This window comes from Phyllobates terribilis, unplaced genomic scaffold (genome assembly GCF_046119375.1).
Source record: "Phyllobates terribilis strain yellow unplaced genomic scaffold, ASM4611937v1 Scaffold_2__4_contigs__length_985480577, whole genome shotgun sequence".
NCBI lineage: Eukaryota > Metazoa > Chordata > Amphibia > Anura > Dendrobatidae > Phyllobates > Phyllobates terribilis.
Genome location: NW_027362762.1, coordinates 362442722 through 362463233, shown reverse-complemented (window position 1 = coordinate 362463233; position 20512 = coordinate 362442722). Strand labels below are relative to the sequence as shown.

The following is a 20512-nucleotide window of genomic DNA, read 5'->3' as shown; positions in this document are numbered from 1 at the left end:
TCAGAGTTTTTAGATTTAGCAATGGAGCAGAGCTAAGAAAGCTAAACCCGAACACACTAGGCTCTTTATGTACATAATCTATTGACAGTAAGCTGCTTATCACAGGAGGGGGCGGAGTTGGACTAGCAGTCACATGCACATTAGACCTTTCAATAATCTACTAGTGATAAAACCTTCACTGTAAGTAAATAACAGCACACTGCTTAATAAATGACACTTAGTAGAATTCAGTGTTTTGACCCCTACCTCATGCTGTCCTCAGATTACATAGCAAAAAACATCCTTTATAGGTAAACTGTTATGTGAAAAAACGCTATTAACCTGCAGGTTAATAGCGTTCTGAGCCTGCTTACTGTCAGCACTCAGACTCCCGCTGCCGGGAGGAAATAAGCTTTATTCCTCCTGGTAACGTTCAGGTTTCAGTCATGGGGGCGGCACCAGCATGGGTTCAGGCACTGACTGATAGCCGGACCTAATGATGAGCGAGCTGTCAGTCACTGCCAGGGGGGCAAGGTTACAGCCGTCACTGTTTATACAAAGAACGGTGACTGAATAGGATAGCCCAAGAATATATATGACGGGTATACCCCTTTGAGTACTGCACTTGATAAGCTGCATAAAGATCCAAGTCATACGAACAGCAGCGACATATCTGTTAACAGCCACTACCAATCTTTAAATCTTTATCAGCTTATTTGAGAGAAAAAAACAAGGACAAAGGCTTGGATCTGCAATTTAATAAAAAAAATAAAAAAAAAACTTTTAATTAGCATAGCTACTAATTATCCCACCAAAAAGATAAAATATATAAAAAAAAATAAATAAATAAAATAAAATGAAAGGGATTTGAGAAGTATGTTATTAAAATGAGCAGAACATCTGACATTGTTCTCTGGTTTCTATCAAGTATGGTAGCAATTAAAAGCTGACAACTGCACTACCTCATCAAGTTCTATTATTTTATTGCTTCAATATGCAAGGCAAACTGTGAAATTGAGGAAATGAATAGAAACTCAAGTGATCGAGCAGAAAAAACAAAGTTAGACTAAATGAGCACAAGATCTGCAGCCATATCCTGGATTCGTGTGATAAGAAATGGCTGATCTTCACGGCACTGCACATTTGACATTGTGCAATAATTTGAGTACATTGCTTCTATTACGACATAATTTAATAAAATAACTCAAAGTTTGGTACTGGATACTATTAGAGGAGATATAGCAATTATCTCCCGATACAGAGGCTTCAGATTTGATCTATCTTTATTTCTTATCTTTCACAATATTTCCCTACCCAACTAATTGGCAACAGATAATATGAAACACTGTAAAAAGCACATTAAAGTTTGCGCAAAAGTTTGAAAGTTATCCCATATCCTATCGCTGAGGGTCCAATCGCTGAGACACCCACCGATCCTGAGAGCTTTAAATATCTTGTGTAAGTGGAGCAAGACTCGATCATCTTACTGTCACTCCATATATTATTGTTGAAGCGTGGAAGACTCCGTCAACTGCGGCACTCCCATTAAGAATGAATGGAGCAGCAGTGTGCATGTTCGAAATAGCTCCCCTCATACGAGGCCATTCAGAGCCCCATTTCTTGGGATTGGTGAGCAATTACAGCCACTCATAGCACTGAGAGTAGTGGCTGAAAGCATAGCACTGACTGACACCCGGTTCTGGACTGCTGCTCAGATGAACTAGCTTGATGGGTCATGCTTACTACCGCCACTCTGAGTGCGGTAAGCGGTCATTGCAATTGCTCCAGGCACACCGGTATGACTGAAAGCCGGCCGCTCCGGGAAAAATACAATTATTTTACTCCCAGGTGCCGCACTTTCAGTACTGCGGCCTGGCATTTTCATGCCGATATTAACTTGAACATTAACCCCAGTCCGCAAGTTAAAAACATTATCCGATCCGATAGGTTCCCTTTAAAGTGGCTATACACTTTCAGTGTCTGAAGAACACTAAGTTACGTGACATCTGTTCCTCCAATACCCTCCATACAGATGCACACTCAGGTTGACTGATTGTGCATGTGTTCTCCATAGGGAATAAGCCTGTGCCAAACACTTATGATGACAAAATATTCCCTAAAAGAACAAAGGATCGGGCACAATGAAATCCAACTTGGCCAATCCATTTTTCCCCAACTTCTGCCATCAGGGGAGATTCATTATTACTCTATACAAATAGGATAGTCAATAACTACCAACATATAAAGCATGTACTTACAAGTTAATTGCTAAAGACATACCTGAACTATATATACCGCCCAGAGAAAAAATAGGTGCATATAGTCTCTTACAATGAATAAATTTTATTGAAGATAAATAATAAAAAAAACATATATATTCACCAGAGAAATGCAATGGAGGACCACATGGTACATCAACATAGTTAAATTCTCTGGTGAATATATATGTTTTTTAATTATTTATCTTCAATAAAATGTATTCATTTTACGATACTATATGCACTTGTTTTTTCTTTGGGCGGAATAAATAGGATAGTCAGATGATCCCGCTGAAATCATTGAGTTTGGCTGATTTTTATATTCATCTGATTTCTTATAAAACAATTTGGGAAGGCACTCACTTGCTGGATGCATTCTTAAACTACTTTCCCATGATGAGCTTTTGGTGCGTTTTTGATGCTGTATATTTTTGCCCAGTCAAAAACGCAGCATCTTACAGTTCCAGCAAAGTGGATGGGATTTATAGAAATCTCATGCCCATTCTGCTTTTTTTTCACTCAGTGTATACTGACTTGTGGTGCGTGTTTCAAATCCGCAGCAAATCAATTTCTCTTGTGGGTACGCTGAGTTTTCTGTGCGGATTTCCCCATAGACTTGCATGAGATGCAGAAAATCCACAGGTAAGAAAAGCACATGCTTTTTAAGTACATATCAAAAATGAATGTAATATGCACTTGAGTATATCAATAAAGTTTTGTCAAAGACAGAAAATATTAAAAACAAAGCAGCTTTATTTAAAGCATGGCACACCAACATAGACAAAAACCGCAGCGTCAAAAAACAAGATAAAAACGCATGTTAAAAAAAACACACAAAAACGCAATGAAAAACCGCAAGTAACCTAATTTAAATAATAGGTGCAGAAATGGTGGAGAAATTCTGCAACATCAAAAAAGCACCAAAAGCTCATTGTGGAAACGTAACTTTATAGGTGCAGATAGGTCCTATTTTGGGTGTAGTAAAGTCCAGTTCAGAATTACAAAGAAAACCCTTTTCACCTTTACCTCTTTCCTTCTCACTTGTTTGATTTATTACTTTCTCCCTCCTTTTAGATGTATTCAGAGAGTTTATGGAGAATTTCTATTTCACTGGCATTGCAGTCTAAGAGGTCTATGTCTTCACATGACTAAACTTGAAACACGATTTTCATATTGGTAAATGATGAGCAAGACATCTTTTATGGCTGTGGATCCACAAAAGTGGTACCATAAAAAGTAAATGAGCAGCCATGCCGTAGTAAAAAAGTGTTACAGTTATCTGCCAACTTGGCATAAAGAGTTCCTGAGTTTTCGTGCCTGGGATTAGCACATCTGTGCAACCATTCATTATTATACGCATACTGTTATCTAAAGGAATAAATATATGACTGATGCTGAGCTTAAGTTTCCACATAGCCATAGTTATTAGGAATTGCTTGTTTCTGATCAAATGTAGCATTAATTGCCAAGTCTAACGACATATATATTTTTTTTATAAACAATAACTATAATATTAGCAATGCTAGTGGGGTCTGCCTACAAATATTTACTGATACATGGACTGCCTTGTTTTGCGAATGTCTGAAAATTATGAACATTGCCAGGACTGAGGCCAGACATTTTCCAAAGTGACTCCTTCGGCTTTATTGAAGTGAATGGCTCCGTCAGGGCTCTGTTGAACATTCCATTGGAATACTGTTTAGGGGATTTTGACCGAAAACCTGAACACTGCTCAGCAGAGAGGACTACATGTTGTGGTAGACTGGCTTACTTGGCTGCTCACAGAGGTAGACACAGAAACATTTCTCATTTGAATCTTCTACTGGTTCATTAAAAGGGTACAGCATAAACCAGTGCAAAGTTCAGCAAAACAAACATGGCCTTTCTGGCATAACGCAAAAACAAAAAATAACATAGCAAAGTCCATATGGCTGCGGGGATCCGCCCGCTCAGGAACACAACAGTAATTAATTTATACTATGAACACAGCTCTGAAGCTCTCGCCTCCAGGCACACCGAACACTGAATGATCCAGAAGGCTGACTATTTACCTTCTGGACCACACCCTGGGGTTGAGATATGGTGATCAGCCTCCCAACCACTCTTCAGCTGTTAACAAAAAAAAAAACAGCCCTTAACATGACCGATTAACCCATTTCAGCACTTCATGTGCGTGAGCATTTTTCCGAGGTTCATATCACTGAAGCAAACAACCTCAGTAATACATATCTCCCCTCCAGTACTTTACCAGTGACCTTGTCACAATGTGTATAAAATATCCTCTATGGGTTGTCTGAAATGTTTATAAACTTCTCGGATAGCAGTAAGTGTAATAAAAATGTAAAAACCCCTGACGTCTCATTTAGTCTGTGTTTACTCATCCTGTACGGATAATGTGCCATCCGATGCATATGACTGCTGCAGTCAACCGTTGGCTTTAGTGGTCTCATGCCATACATGTAGGCATCACTGCTAATGCCAGTGATCGGCAGCAATGGTCACATTCACTTGGACTACATATTGCTGCAGGAAAGTAAACACAGACCGGTGGAGCTTTAAAAGGGGAGATATGATTAATTTATTTTTTTATTTTATTGCATTTTGATGCAGTTTGTGAAGTAAAAAAAAATCTCAGACAACCCCTTAACCAAATGTATTTATGTTTAGATCTTAGGCTAGCTTCTTCGATGTATTGAATCTAGGAGAGGGAAATCTTACATAAAAACTTCTTACGTTTTCTTTTTAGTAAATAGAGAAAATGAGGCCTTTTACAATCAGAACATGCTAGAGGGGTTTAGTAAAACTTGTTATGAAAAACAAAAGAACTTTATATAAAAGGTGACATCAATTATGGTTTAATTCCTGCACAGTGCAGATGAATGTGTATTTTTCCAGTGTGGTATGAATATAAATCTGCATCCCAAAGCCAACCAACCAGCCAACCCACATGACTTTGACAGTTTGAGAATGACCCATGTTATTTTGCAGATACAAATCTATTTCTAAAATATTATGGAATGACATTTTGTTACATTCGGCAGATCTGCAATTTGTAACTTTCGCTGATATGAAATATCTCTAGTGATCAGCGCAAGTGCTCGTTACTCGACTTTGCCTAGGGGGCTCGGGTATGCACCGAGTATCCTGGGTGCTCGAGTGACATGTTCGAGTCCCCGCGGCCGCATGTTTCGCAGCTATTAGACAGCCACAAAACATGCAGGGATTTCACATGCAAGTCAGGAAATCCCCGTATGTTTTGTATCTGTCTCACAGCCGCGAAACATGCTGGCGCGGGGACGGAAACATGTCACTCGAGCACCCAGGATACTCGGTGCATACCCGAGCCCCCTAGGCAAAGTTGAGTAATAAGCACATGAGTTTAACACTAAATATCTCACACAGCATGTGGCATAGACAGAGCAAAATGTAAAACTGAGTATTTAGCAAACAACATTTAGAAAGAAAACTAAAGATATTAGATTATTTTCCTTGTCTGAAATGTATAGTATAATAATGACCCATTGCCAGTCCCATCACCGAACTTGTCAGCTCACCCTCCTGCGTGCGCGCGGCGCTGCCTCCGGTGTGTTGGGAGAAGTGGATTCGTTCGGTGTTTCTGAAGTGGAGCTGAGAGATGAATTACTACTGGAGAGCTCTTTGTTCTGTCTTCTGGATCCAAATGGAAGGATAGATGTTACAAAGTCGGAGACCTCCTTCTGCTCATCTTTTTGAGAATCTTGCTTCAGCTTGTGCGCCCGGTCGTTGGCGATAACTTGTGATAATGCCATACCGAATGCCTGTGGTAAGAATTCTAGAATAACAGAGAAGAATAATTATCACCACGCTGGATATCACTCACACTAATTAAAAACAACAGCTTCTGCTGACACTAGCTTTTACTTTGTGGCATTTTAAAAGCTTTCCAAGTTGACATCTAAAAAACATGAATCCATTAGCTGTTCACAGAGCCCTATATTTATGAATGTATCATTCTACCACTGAATCAAATCTTTTCCAATGAGACTGTCTTTATTGCACTCATACTGCACGATGTAGACTCTGTTCCTGCGCTGTAAAGAGTTATTCTAGTGATATAGATGCAAACATTGAAGGACATTTTAAGACATCGATGTAAACTTCCAACTTTATGTGCTGACATTCTCCACTGAGCCTTACTCCTCTGTCCGTGTGCAGGGATGACATTTCAGGGTCGGCCAGTATGTTTTTTGAGTAAGCTAATGCAAACATTGGGAGGAAATAGAAATTTCATGCACATGTTGCCCCTGTTGAAATTCATACCTAGCCTCACCCCTCCCCCCAGGATATCACAGCATGTATTTCTATGCAGCAGTCACGCCTGGGTCGGGAGAGCCACCGGCCTGTCCAAGCATTGTGTTGCAATCTTTGTCCGAGTCATATGGCCGTCTGACTCTTCCCTATGGCAACAGTGCTATCCAATGAGCGACCATACTTTATATAAATTTCCTAGAATTAAAGATCAGTCACCTGATTTCACATTTTAAAGAAGTACCTTCATATAACTTTTTATTCTTGTCTAAATGATATGTATTATAGTTAATATACTCACTGATCGCCGTCTTCCCTGCTTTCCAGCACCACACAGGTCCTCTTCTCATATTAATAAAATTCTCACTCGCTGAATCACACTGTGCTCTATGTGTGACCCGTCAGTGGCTTTCACAATATAAGTCTATGATCCTCGTTCTGATGCTCCATAGGCTTACACTACAAAAGCGACTTCCGTCTCACACACAAACCCCAGTGTGATCCAACAAGTCAGAATTGCAGTCACGTAAGTGAGAAGAGGAGCTGAAAACCAGTGCTGAAAACTGGGGAAGTATATTAACGCATCTATACTACACACATATTAGAGAGGTTTAGGGAATACCATTTTTTGTGGGAATGCTTTTTTAATTTGAATACATTATTAAATAGAATTTTACGCCACACAAAACTGATGTACTTACTTTGAAAATCTAGGACTGAATCATTTCTTTGTACAGTTTTCCCTCCAGCTACTGCTTGATTCATAACAAATTAGGTCAGGTCAGGTCTAAAATATCTAATTAATGATCTATGTAGATTAGATTTTGAAATCTTGTGACAGAACCCCTATAAAGAAAAATATAAAAAGCTATGCTGGTCTATGGTAAGACTAGTAAAGGTGATTTTGAGTCCTGCCATATGGACACAAGGGTCTACTTGTTTGGATTTTTGCCAGCCTGAGGCTTTTATTCGTCTCTGTTGAGATAACCTGAGTGTTTGGCCATAAGGGATGAGGATTATCTCTGATTTGTTTAAATTTAGGTAAAATTATTGTCAATGTGCTTTCTGTGATAGAAATCGGAGTCTGACCCTCGAGTTTCTGACATGGATATTGTGACGCTGAATCACTACTCATGGGCAAGCCGCGAGACAGGGTAGTCAGGAGGTCCGAGGTCAGATACCAAGAGGGCTAGTAGGACAGAGGGGTAAGACAAAGGTGTGGTAAGGTAACAGTCTAGGGTAAAATGCCAAGAGGGTACGTGAAGACCAAGGAGTACAAAAAACGGATAGTCAGAGGCCAAGTCTGGGGTCAGATACCTGAAGTTAGAGAGCGTCAAAAGCAGAAGGGATAATCCACACGAATAGTCACAACAAATCAGAGGTCAGCAACAAGATCAAGAAGTCAGACACAGCATAAGCACAGACACCAAACTAAGCAAAGCTAGAACTGACACTGGACTGCAGACAGCAACCCAGCTAAATAGCTTGAAAATAATTAAAGACGGGAGGCATCTGGGGAAACGCCCGCAGGCTAAACTAGATTGAGTAGCAGGGCTGTCAATGAAAATACTGACAGCCCAGCATGCCCCAGGATCAGATTGGATGACTGGACCGTCACTCACAAAACCGACAGTCCAGTTCAGATCCCATAGGGCGGCTGAGCTGTCACTCAAGGAGTCCCTAGGCCACAGTCAGATATGAAATCATGACAGATATGCGGTTGATCTGTTGCTGGATGTGCAGCAGATAATGATCTGCATGAGGATTAACACTATTGTCATTGCTTGGGGCTAATCATTGGCTTTTATATGCAGAATCCATTAATATCAGAAACCTGCTACTTAGTAGCTTCCACAATGGCAGTAAAATACGATTGGAGACTTCCGTCTGCACGTGAATGGGGATGGAGAAAACTTGGTCAGGAGGAGCAGCATTGTGATCAGGAAAAGCAGATTTATGTAATAGTTAAACACTATTACTAGCACTATATTATAATTTCCAAGGCTAGACACTGAAGAAAGGCAAACAGCAAAAATAACCAAAATCAGTCAATGCGTATATGAAATGTCTCAAAGTAAAAAAAAATATTAAAATGTGCTATCCTGTAAGCTGGCAATGCTGGAAAGTGTAGGAAACCTATTTAAAGTGGAAGAAAAAAAATGCAGCTATTGCCCAGGATGAGTCAGTCTACCACCACCCATAACGCAGAGATGGGATCTCTACTGTTCTCTCTTGATCCTACAACTTTAAATAGATAGCACTCGTAAATGAAAATTGGACGTCGGAATGAGTCCTTATATTGAATCAACTAAGCTTTTACAGGTGTGTTTGTATAAAAGCTTGTCAATTGTTTCTCACAGCAACCAACAGAACCATGAATGCAACTCTGGAGTATAGATGGTAACTCAGATAAACATGTCAAGATATTTGACCTTTCATGTGGATTAAGCCATTATAAAAATTCAAAAATTGGTGTTCTCAGATGACTAGATTCCTATATTTATGTTTCGTATTTTTTTCTATAACAGCAAAATAAAAGTCCAATTATTTTATTATCACTTTGATTCGATAAGGAATGCAAACCCTAAAGATAAGTTGTAATATCAAAAAACAACATTTAATATGAATTATGCCATATCTACAAAGGCCTTCTGATGATAACTCCCTAAAACGGATCTGAGCAGTGTTGCAGAACATTGAACAGATAATCATAAAATGCCATAATAAAGGGTTATTAAAAAGTATATGACATCATGTAAGTTACTGGAGCAAGAAAAAAAAATCAACAAAACAAATTGCAGGAAAAGGAAGGCTAAAAAGAAGAGTTGAAATCCTGGAAATAACTAGGTTTAACATTTAGTCCTGAAATGGAAATTTAAACTCACTGATCTACAGCAAAACGATTGGTTACTCAAACAAAATAAACAGAACCATTGGTATAGTGATACAACAAGTCTATTTTACATTCCATCATTGATGCTACCAGTAGGAAATATTTTAAAGGGAATCTGTCACTTGACTTTGCTACCACATCCGTAGGGGCAGAGACCCTGATTCCAGCTATGTGTTACTTACAGAGCTGCTTGCTGTTTTGCATATACCAGAATGGGGGAGCATATACCAGGATAGGGGACCAGGATGGGGGAGCATATACCAGGATGGGGAAGCACATACCAGGATAGGGGAAGCATTTACCAGGATGGTGGACCAGGATGGGGGAGCATATACCAGGATGGGGGAGCATATAATAGGATGGCGGACCAGGATAGGGGAGCATTTTATAGGATGGGGAAGCATTTTATAGGATAGAGAAGCATATACCAGGATGGGGGAGCATATAACAGCATGGGGGGGACCACGATTGGGGAGCATATAACAGGATAGGGGACCATATTCCAGGATGAGGACCAGGGTGGGAAACCATATGCCAGGATGGGGGACAAGGAAGGGGGAGCATATACTAGGATAGGGGACTAGGATTGTGGAGCATATAACAGGATAGGGGACCAGGATTTTGGAGCATATGCCAGGATAGGGGACCAAGATTTTGGAGAATATACAAGGATAGGGGACCAGGATGGGGAAGCATGTATCAGGATGAAGGATGTATCAGGATGAAGGATGGGGGGGGGAGCATATACCAGGATGGGGGGGGCATATACCAGGATGGGTGAGCATATATCAGGATGGGAGACCAGGTTGGGAGAGCATATACCAGGATAGGGGACCAGGATGGGGGAGCATATACCAGGATGGGGGAGCATATCCCAGTATGGGGGAGCATATACCCAGGATGGGAGAGCATATACCCAGGATAGGGGACCAGGATGGGAGAGCATATACAAGGATGGGGGATCATATATCAGGATGAGGGAGAATATATCAGGACGGGGGAACAGGATTGGGGAGCATATACCCAGGATGGGAAACCAGGATAGGAGAGCATATACCTGGATGGGGAACCGGGATTGGGGAGCATATACCAGGATAGGGGACCAGGATTGGGGAGCATATACCAGGGTAGGGGACCAGGATGAGGAAGCATATATTAGGATGGGGAACCAGGATGGGGATAGCATATACCAGGATGGGGGCGTATATATCAGGATGGATGGCCAGGATTGGGGAGCATATATCAGGATAGGGGACCAGGATGGGGGACCATATACCAGGATGGAGGAGCAGGATGGGGGAGCATATACCAGGATGGGGGACCAGGATTGGGGAGCATACACATATATATATATACACTGCTCAAAAAAATAAAGGGAACACTCAAATAACACATCCTAGATCTGAATGAATGAAATATTCTCATTGAATACTTGTTCTGCACAAAGTTTAATGTGCCGACAATAAAATCACACAAAAATCATCAATGGAAATCAAATTTATTAACCAATGGAGGCCTGGATTTGGAGTCACCCCCAAAATTAAGTGGAAAAACACACTACAGGCTGATCCAACTTTGATGTAATGTCCTTAAAACAAGTCAAAATGAGGCTCCGTATTGTGTGTGGCCTCCACGTGCCTGTATGACCTCCTTACAATGCCTGGGCATGCTCCTGATGAGGTTGCAGATAGTCTCCTGTGGGATCTCCTCCCAGACCTGATTTTTGTGTGATTTTGTCAGCACATTCAACTTTGTACAGAACAAAGTATTCAATGAGAATATTTCATTCATTCAGATCTAGGATGTGTTATTTGAGTGTTCCCTTTATTTTTTTGAGCAGTGTATATTCCATATACTGGAATCGGAGGTGTATATACCATATGCTCTCTGTGAGTCCCCAATAACTGGCCTACTAGTAGAAACAGCGTCGGCCTCGTCTATCACTCGTCAGTCAATTGCACAATTGTCCTGACGATTGAAGGCAGCGGAGTTGCGTCTCCCTAAAAAATTAGTGGCAGCGGTGGGTTCTGCGTGATTTCTCAGGTGTTCTCCGCGACAGATAAATCGATAGATATGGGATAGATCAATATTAGATAGAGAGATTTATAAATAGATAGATATACTTAATAGATAGATAGATAGATAGATAGATAGATAGACAGATAGATAGACAGATAGATAGACAGATAGATAGACAGATAGATAGATAGATAGACAGATAGATAGACAGATAGATAGACAGATAGATAGACAGATAGATAGACAGATAGATAGACAGATAGATATGTGTATATTTCATACATACACAGTGGGGGAAATAAGTATTTGATCCATTGCTGTTTTTGTAAGTTTGCCCACTGACAAAGACATGAATAGTCTATAATTTTAAGGGTAGGTTAATTTTAACATTGAGAGATAGAATATCCAAAAAAAAATCAAGAAAATCACATTGTGTAAATTAGATATTTTTTTTGCATTTTGCAGTGAGAAATGAGTATTTGATCCCTCTGGAAAACAACACTTAATACTTGGTAGCAAAACCCTTATTGGCAGTCAGACGTTTTTTGTAGTTGATGATGAGATTTTGAGGCTGAAGCTTGGCAACTCGGAGCTTCAACTCCCTCCATAAGTTTTCTATGGGATTAAGGTAATTTAGGCCACTCCATGACCTTACTGTGCTTCTTTTTGAGCCACTCCTTTGTTGCCTTGACTGTATGTTTTGGGTCATTGTCGTGCTGGAAGACCCAGCCACGACCCATCTTCAATGCTCTTACTGAGGGAAGGAGGTTGTTGGCCAGAATCTCGTGTTACATGACCCCATCCATCTTTCCATCAGTACGGTGCAGTCGTCATGTCCCCTTTGCAGAAAAGCATCCCCAAGTATAATGTTTCCCCCACCATGCTTCACGGTTGGGACGATGTTTTTAGTTAGGGTTGTACTTATCCTTCTTCTTCTTCCAAACACGGCGAGTTCAGTTAATGTTAGAACCCTCCTGTTTGTTTTTTCCATCTTGTGTTTTGCGGTCACGTGACCATCTGCCTTTATATTCCAGCTCCGCCTTTTTGGCTGCGCTGGACTTCTGTGTTGTTTGCCTGTTTTGCTAGCCAGGTGCTTCTGTGCCTATCTCTGTCAGTTCGCTTGGTTCTTCTGGGACCTCTAGTACCTTTTTGTCAGTTTATCTTTTTGTTTTCTGCAACAATTTTCTCTGTTCAGGAGGTGTCTCATTTTTGTTCCAGTCCTTAGTTCTTTTAGGGACTCCTTCCCTTTATTCTATAGGTTTTCGTTCAGACTAGCCTAGGACTAAGGCGGGTCCGTTGGCTAGGAACAGGCAGCCCACTACATCGTAGGGATTCAGCTTAGTCTTACTGTAGGGAAAGCTTTCCCCTTCTTTCCTTAGTAATTGTTGCAGATCATAACAGTTAATGCAAAGAGCTCAATTTTTGTCTTATCAGACCACAGCACCTTCTCCCAATAACTCACAGAATCATCCAGGTGTTCATTGGCAAACTTCAGACAGGTCTGCACATGTGCCTTCTTGAGCAGGGAGACCTTGCGGGCACTGCAGGATTTTGTACCTTTAAGGCGTCGTGTGTTACCAATGGTTTTCTTGGTGACTGTGGTCCCAGATGCCTGGAGATCATTAACATGTTCCCCCCGTGTAGTTTTAGGCTGATCTCTCACCTTCCTCATGATCAAGGATACCCCACAAGGTGAGATTTTGCATGGTGCACCACATATATCTATACATATATAAATATTACTATCGTTATTTTTCAATGCTTCAGCTACCCAATTGAAGTTTTTATCAAGCAACTAAAAGTCTTCAGTTTTGAAGCTGAAACATTGTACCTAGATGGGTGAATAAACCTCAAATTTTTTTCACTTGAACCCTTTGAATTCTGCCTCCATTTTCGTTTCTTTTGTACATCCAGAAGACTTTCCTGGCTACAACCCCGGGAGGGATTGCACTACCGACTGGAGACTATTTTGCTATATACAGTATATACACACATGGTCAAAATTGTTGGTACCCCTCGTTTAATGAAAGAAAAACCCACAATGGTCACAGAAATAACTTGAATCTGACAAAAGTAATAATAAATTAAAAATCTATGAAAATGAACAAATCAAAGTCAGATATTGCTTTTCAACCCTGCTTTCACAGAATTTTTAAAAAAAATTAAACTCATGAAATAGACCTGGACAGAAATGATGGTACCCCTGAAAATAATGTGACAAAAGGGACATGTTAAATCAAGTTGTGTCCACTAATTAGCATCACAGGTGTCTACAATCTTGTAATCAGTCAGTGGGCCTGTATATAGGGCTACAGATACTCACTGTGCTGTTTGGTGACATGGTGTGTACTACACTCAACATGGACCAGAGGAAGCAAAGGAAAGAGTTGCCTCAGGAGATTAGAAAGAAAATTATAGACAAGCATGTTAAAGGTAAAGATTATAAGACCATCTCCAAGCACCTTGATGTTCCTGTGACTACAGTTGCAAATATTATTCAGAAATGTAAAATGCATGGGACTGTAGCCAACCTCCCTGGACGTGGCCGCAGGTGGAAAATTGATGACAAATCAAAGAGACGGATAATACGAATGGTAGCAAAACAGCCCAGGATAACTTCTAAAGAGATTAAAGGTGAACTTCAAGCTCAAGGAACATCAGTGTCAGATCGCACCATCCGTCGTTGTTTGATCCAAAGTGGACTTCATGGGAGAAGACCAAGGAGAACACCATTGTTGAAAAAAAATCATAAAAAAGCCAGACTGGAATTTGCCAAATTACATGTTGACAAGCCACAAAGCTTCTGGTAGAATGTCCTATGGACAGATGAGACAAAAATGCAAAAAAGGAAGTTTTTGGCAAGGCACATCAGCTCTATGTTCACAGACAGAAAAATTAAGCATATCAAGAAAAGAACACTGTCCCTACTGTGAAACATGGAGGAGGGAGGCTCTGTTATGTTCTGGGGCTGCTTTGCTGTATCTGGAACAGGGTGTCTTGAATCTCTGCAGGGCACAATGAAATCTCAAGACTATCAAGGGATTCTAGAGAGAAATGTGCTGCCCAGTGTCAGAAAGCTTGGCCTCAGTCGCAGGTAATGGGTCTTGCAACAGGATAATGACCCAAAACACACAGCTAAAAACACCCAAGAATGGCTAAGAGGAAAACATTGGACTATTCTGAAGTGGCCTTCTATGAGCCCTGACCTAAACCCTATTGAGCATCTTTGGAAATAGCTGAAATATGCCGTCTGGAAAAGACAACCTTCAAACACGAGACAACTGGAGCAGTTTGCTCATGAGGAGTGGATCAAAATACCTGTCGAGAGGTGCAGAAGTCTCATTGACAGTTACAGGAATCATTTGATTGCAGTGATTGCCTCAAAAGGTTGTTCAACAAAATATTAAGCTAAGAGTACCATCATTTCTGTCCAGGCCTATTTCATGAGTTAATTTTTTTCAAAAATTCTGTGGAAGCCGGGTTGAAAAGCAATGACTGACTTTCATTTGTTCATTTTCATAGATTTTTAATTTATTATTACTTTTGTCAGATTCAAGTTATTTCTGTGACCATTGTGGCTTTTTCTTTCATTAAACGAGGGGTACCAACAATTTTGACCACTTGTGTAGATATAGGTATATAGATATCAATATCTGGCCATTTATACATATGTGCTGGCTATCATTTGTACTGTTGCATACAGAGTAAGCGTAGTTTTATATTTATTTTCTTAAATCAATTGTACACATGAAAATAAAAAACTGTGTACTATATCCTATATCAGTCCTCCTGGGGTACAATCTGTATTCAGTAAGGACAGACTTTCACATTACTGGGATAGGAGATGATAGTTGGTGCTCATAAAGTTTTATGTAGAGCTATAACATTTGTTTCAGGATAGCAGCAATAGAATTTCTGGGTCTATCTCTAGCTCCTCCCTCCTCTATAGAATTTTAAAAGCACCAACTTTCATCTACTCTCTCAGTAATGGCAAACTTTGTCTCCACTGATTATATATTTGACTCATAAATTGAGAGTGAATGATCAGTCCAAGAGGAGAAAGAAGGAGATTTCTCTGACAAGTTATACTACAAAGTAGCTTTTTATCATCTGTACTATTGATTCATGAAATAAAAATTAAAGTGAACGTTACTCTTAAAATATTTTATTCCGTAGGTGGCAACTTGATTCATATTCAGCATTGTGTTTTACCTTTATCTTTGTTTTTCTCCTTCCCCAAAGAATCCAGTTTCTTTCTTAAAGATTTTTTCCTCTTTTGCCCATCTAAAATAAGAAACACAATATAATTAAGATGTCTTATAAATATTATATGTCAGTTTGATGCAAATTAGAATTGAATGTGTTTATTATTTGTACAGAACATTCCCGATTACATAATATTCTAGGAAATTTATTATTATGGGAAGATGATAATAACAGTGTAAAATCTCTCAGGAATTAAGAACAGTGTTCAAGAATAATTCAGTTCATTTAATATGGCCCCTGTGCCCAAGACTTCCAAGGCTGGAGTCTTTCCGTCCTTCTCTGTTAAAGCATCTTTCCAATGTTTCTTCATCATTTCTAGTAGCGCTGTGTCTCTGGGTACATTGTTAATATGCAATTTGACGGTAAAATTACAATATATTACTATAATACCATAGCTGTTCTTGCAGGATGTGCTTTGTATTGAAATTAATGGAATTGCTAAGATACCGTGTTAGCAGCACTACTACAGAAGCTCCCAGGAGGTTCAGAAATATTTTTAGTATCTTTTCCACAAAAGAAAGACCATGCACTGAATGGTACAACTGATGAATATGCCGTAATAAAAGCATCACTGAAAATACGGCACATGGAAAAGTGTCACCAAATCACGTTTTCAACACATTTAAATAAAGATAAAGTGTACAACCCCTTTAAATCCCCGTAGATGGTATAAATAAGATTTCAGATTGTGGTTTCATTCAATGATTACCAGTCTTCCTTGTACAAGGGTGCTTAAAAAATAGCAGTCGCTAATAGTAATACCCACCTGACTTCTCAACACAGAAAGAGCATGGAATTATTCTGAATTATTTCTCCAACAAAACGATATATAGCTGTAATCAAAATTATCCCCCCTCATTGTAAGGCTATGTGCCCATGTAGCAGATTTGATTCAGAGAGTTTTTGCCTCTCTCTGGCAGATAAAAACGCATGCAGATTTACATGCATTTTTTCTGCCAGAGAGAAGCGTTTTTTCAGCGTTTTTAAATGCGTTTTTTCAAGCACTTTTCCAAGCGATTTTGAGCATCACTTGGAAAAGTGCTTCACAAGTTGGTCACACAATATAAATCCATGCAACTGGCATGGATTTATATTGCGTGGCCCACTTAGATGCTTTAAATGCTGCATCTATAGTAGAAAAAAAAAAAAAAAAAAAACCCGCTCCCAGCAGCGATCCTCTCACCTCAGCGTCCCGCGGTGTACTGACAGGACCTGCGGTAATGTCATTTAGTCAGCTGATGGTCACGCGACCATCACCTGACCAAATGACGTCACCGCAGGTCCTGCAAGTACACCGCAGGACGCCGAGGAGAGAGGACGCGGCCGGGAGGAGACCGGAGAGGTGAGTATACAGGTTTCTTTTATTTTTAACTTTTTATTTCTTTTTTTCACCGCGTGGTATCTGGGATGAAGAGGAGTTGTAGTCTCCTCTTCATCCTGGGTACCACACGCACCGCGATTACGCCGAAAATCCGCGGCCATTGAATTTAATTGAAAAGCAGCAAATCCACATATACCTATGGGTTTGCTGCGTTTCAATGTTCCTCAATGGCCGCAAATTTGCAGCAAAATCGCGGTATGCTGCATTTTGCAACACAATGCGAATTTGGCGCGCTAATTAGCGCATCATGTGCACAGCACATCCGAATTCACATTGTTTTGCATGGCAGACGGTTTTACAAGCGTTTTCGCGGCCGTAAAAACGCTACAAGAACGCTACGTGGGCACATAGCCTAAATCAGGTTTTATTTTTGCAAAATGTACAAACTTTCTGCTGTTTGCAATAAACCAATAACACAAGAACAATTTCAATATCCCAAAACATCTAATATAACAAGTGGTTTCTCCAAATTCAGCACAAAATATAACTTTTAATAATTTCTCTAGTCTCAGAATTCTTCAACCTCTTCATGACAAGTGTGTTTAGTACTTAGCAGGACATCCTTTGGTTGATATGAGCTGCTACAAACATGATTCATAATACTAGTTTCTAGCAGCGTTCCTGAGCAATGGTAGCCCATTAGTCGTAAGTAATGGCCTCCAGTACACTAATATTCTTGGATTGGCAAGCTGCACCCGCCTTCTTCAAATCCCACCATAAATTTTCTATGGGGTTCAAGTCAGGTGGCTGTGATGGTCAATCCAGGATTTTCAAGAACTTCCTTTGAAGCCAAGCTTTGGTGAACTTTCAGGTATGCTTGGGATCATTGCCCCATTGGAAGGTCTAGTGATCCCAAACTTCAGCTTCCTTAAAGAAGACTTGACCTTTTCTCCCAGAATTTCCTGAGGTTTCATTGAATCAATCTTGACATCTACAAGGTACAGATTTCCAGAAACAAAAAAAGCAAAGCACCCCAGAGAATCACTGAGCCACCGCCATGGCATTTTGTCCAGTATTTGAAGAAATCCCGTGTTTTATTAGTGGTGTTGAGGTATATAATTTGTTCTTTTGTGAACGGTTAATTGCAAACAGCAGAAAGTTTGTACATTTTGCTAATAAACCTAATTAACAATGTGGGTCAAATATTGTTTTCAACTGTATCTATCTGCACAAATCCCCCTACTTTATGCAGATCATAGATATATTCAAATTCCCTTTTGCATATTACCCTAGATGCTGCGGCTGCAGCTTTCTATACCTAGGTGAAATATAAAGAGCACTCCTGTGGAGCAGAAATATTATCCACGTATAAGGCCCACTTCCCATCATGTGTTTGCGATTATGTTTAACATATATGCTGGGAAAATCGTCCAACTTATACATTAAAGTACCATACCGAAATTATTTATTACATTTCCCTGGTAGTTTGCCATCATTAATATATGTTCAGGGTATGTATTGAAATACTTACCAGTTGCTGTCTTCTGCACCGCTCCGGTCCTCTCCTGTACCACATGACAGCAGTTGTGACTAGCCGGCTAACTCCAGTGTTTGATGTGTTACGGAAGTCACTTCTCAATGTAAGTCTATGGGAACAAGGCTCTCATACACTTACATTAGGAAAGGAAGTAACGCTTAGCGGTGAGATCCAGCAAAGAAGAGCAGCGGTCACAAGTTGGTGTAGAGGGACCGGAGTAGCACTGGAAATGGCAGAAGACAGCGCCAGCTAAGTATTTGAATGCAAACACTGAACATGCATTAAAGGGAATCTGTCACCAGGTTTTTACAACCTCATCTGAAGAATAATGTAGGAGAAGAGACCCTGATTTCATCTCAATGATGTATCACTTAGTTTACTGGGTGCAGCAGTTGAGACACAATCAGAGTTTTTAGATATAGCATATTGAATAGCTCAGAAAGCTAACCCCAACCACACCACAGCTTTCTATGTACAGTCATGGCCAAAAGTATTGAGAATGAGACAAATAGTAATTTTTCCAAAGTTTACTGCTTCATTTTTTGTAATGGCAATTTGCATATACTCCTGAATGTCAAAGAGTGATCAGCTTAACAGCAATTACTGTACTTGCAAAGTCAATATTTGCCCAGAAAATGAACTTTAACCCCCAAAACACATTTCGACATCATTGCAGTCCTGCCTTAAAAGGAGCAGCTAACATCATTTTAGTGATTGATCCATTAATACAGGTGTGGGTGTTGATGAGGACAGGGCTGGCGATCAATCAGTCATGATTAAGTAAGAATGACATCACTGGACACTTTAAAAGGAGGCTGGTTCTTGGTATCATTGTTTCTCTTCAGTTAACCATGGTTATCTCTAAAGAAACACGTGCAGCCATCATTGCACTGCACAAAAATGGCCTAACAGGGAAGAGTATCGCAGATACAAAGATTGCACCTCAGTCAACAATCTATCGCATCATCAAGAACTTCAAGGAGAGAGCTTCCATTGTTGTCAAAAAGGCTCCAGGGCGCCCAAGAAAGACCAGCAAGCGCCAGGACCGTATCTTAAAACTGTTTCAGCTGCAGGATCGGACTACCAGCAGTGCCGAGCTTGCTCAGGAATGGCAGCAGGCTGGTGTGAGTGCTTCTGCACGCGCTGTGAGGCGGAGACTCTTTGAGCAAGGGCTGGTTTCAAGGAGGGCAGCAAAGAAGCCACTTCTCTTCAGAAAAAACATCAGGGACCGACTGATATTCTGCAAAAGGTACAGGGAGTGGACTGCTGAGGACTGGGGCAAAGTCATTTTCTCTGATGAATCCCCTTTTCGATTGTTTGGGACATCTGGAAAACAGCTTATTCGGAGAAGAAGAGGTGAGCGCTACCACCAGTCTTGTCTCATGCCAACTGTAAAGCATCCTGAAACCATTCATGTGTGGGGTTGCTTCTCAGCCAAGGGAATCGGCTCACTCTCAGTCTTGCCTAAAAACACAGCCATGAATAAAGAATGGTACCAGAATGTCCTCCAAGAGCAACTTCTCCCAACCGTCCAAGAGCAGTTTGGCGCCCAACAATGCCTTTTCCAGCATGATGGAGCACCTTGCCATAAAGCAAAGGTGATAACTAAATGGCTCATGGAACAAAACATAGAGATTTTGGGTCCATGGCCTGGAAACTCCCCAGATCTTAATCCCATTGAGAACTTGTGGTCAATCATCAAGAGACGGGTGGACAAACAAAAACCAACAAATTCTGGCAAAATGCAAGCATTGATTATGCAAAAATGGACTCCTATCAGTCAGGATTTGGTCCAAAAGTTGATTGAGAGCATGCCAGGGAGAATTACAGAGGTCTTGAAGAAGAAGGGGCAACACTGCAAATATTGACTTGCTGCATTAACTCATTCTAACTGTCAATATAACCTATTGGTACTCATAATATGATTGCAATTATATTTCTGTATGTGATAT

At 40.3% G+C, this 20512-nt stretch overlaps 1 protein-coding gene across 4 annotated transcripts in view; it reads right to left on the bottom strand.

Moving 5' to 3' along the window:
* The window catches only part of ARHGAP6 (Rho GTPase activating protein 6), an 807277-nt gene that overhangs the window by 56881 nt on the left and 729884 nt on the right, over nucleotides 1-20512 (bottom strand). For all 4 annotated transcript variants that reach the window (XM_073664708.1, XM_073664706.1, XM_073664709.1 and 1 more), the window contains exons 3-4: nucleotides 15649-15720; nucleotides 5792-6048 (exon numbers count right to left, since the gene is read on the bottom strand). In XM_073664708.1, the coding sequence (XP_073520809.1) occupies nucleotides 5792-6048; nucleotides 15649-15720 (329 nt within the window). The remainder of the gene's footprint in view (nucleotides 1-5791; nucleotides 6049-15648; nucleotides 15721-20512) is intronic.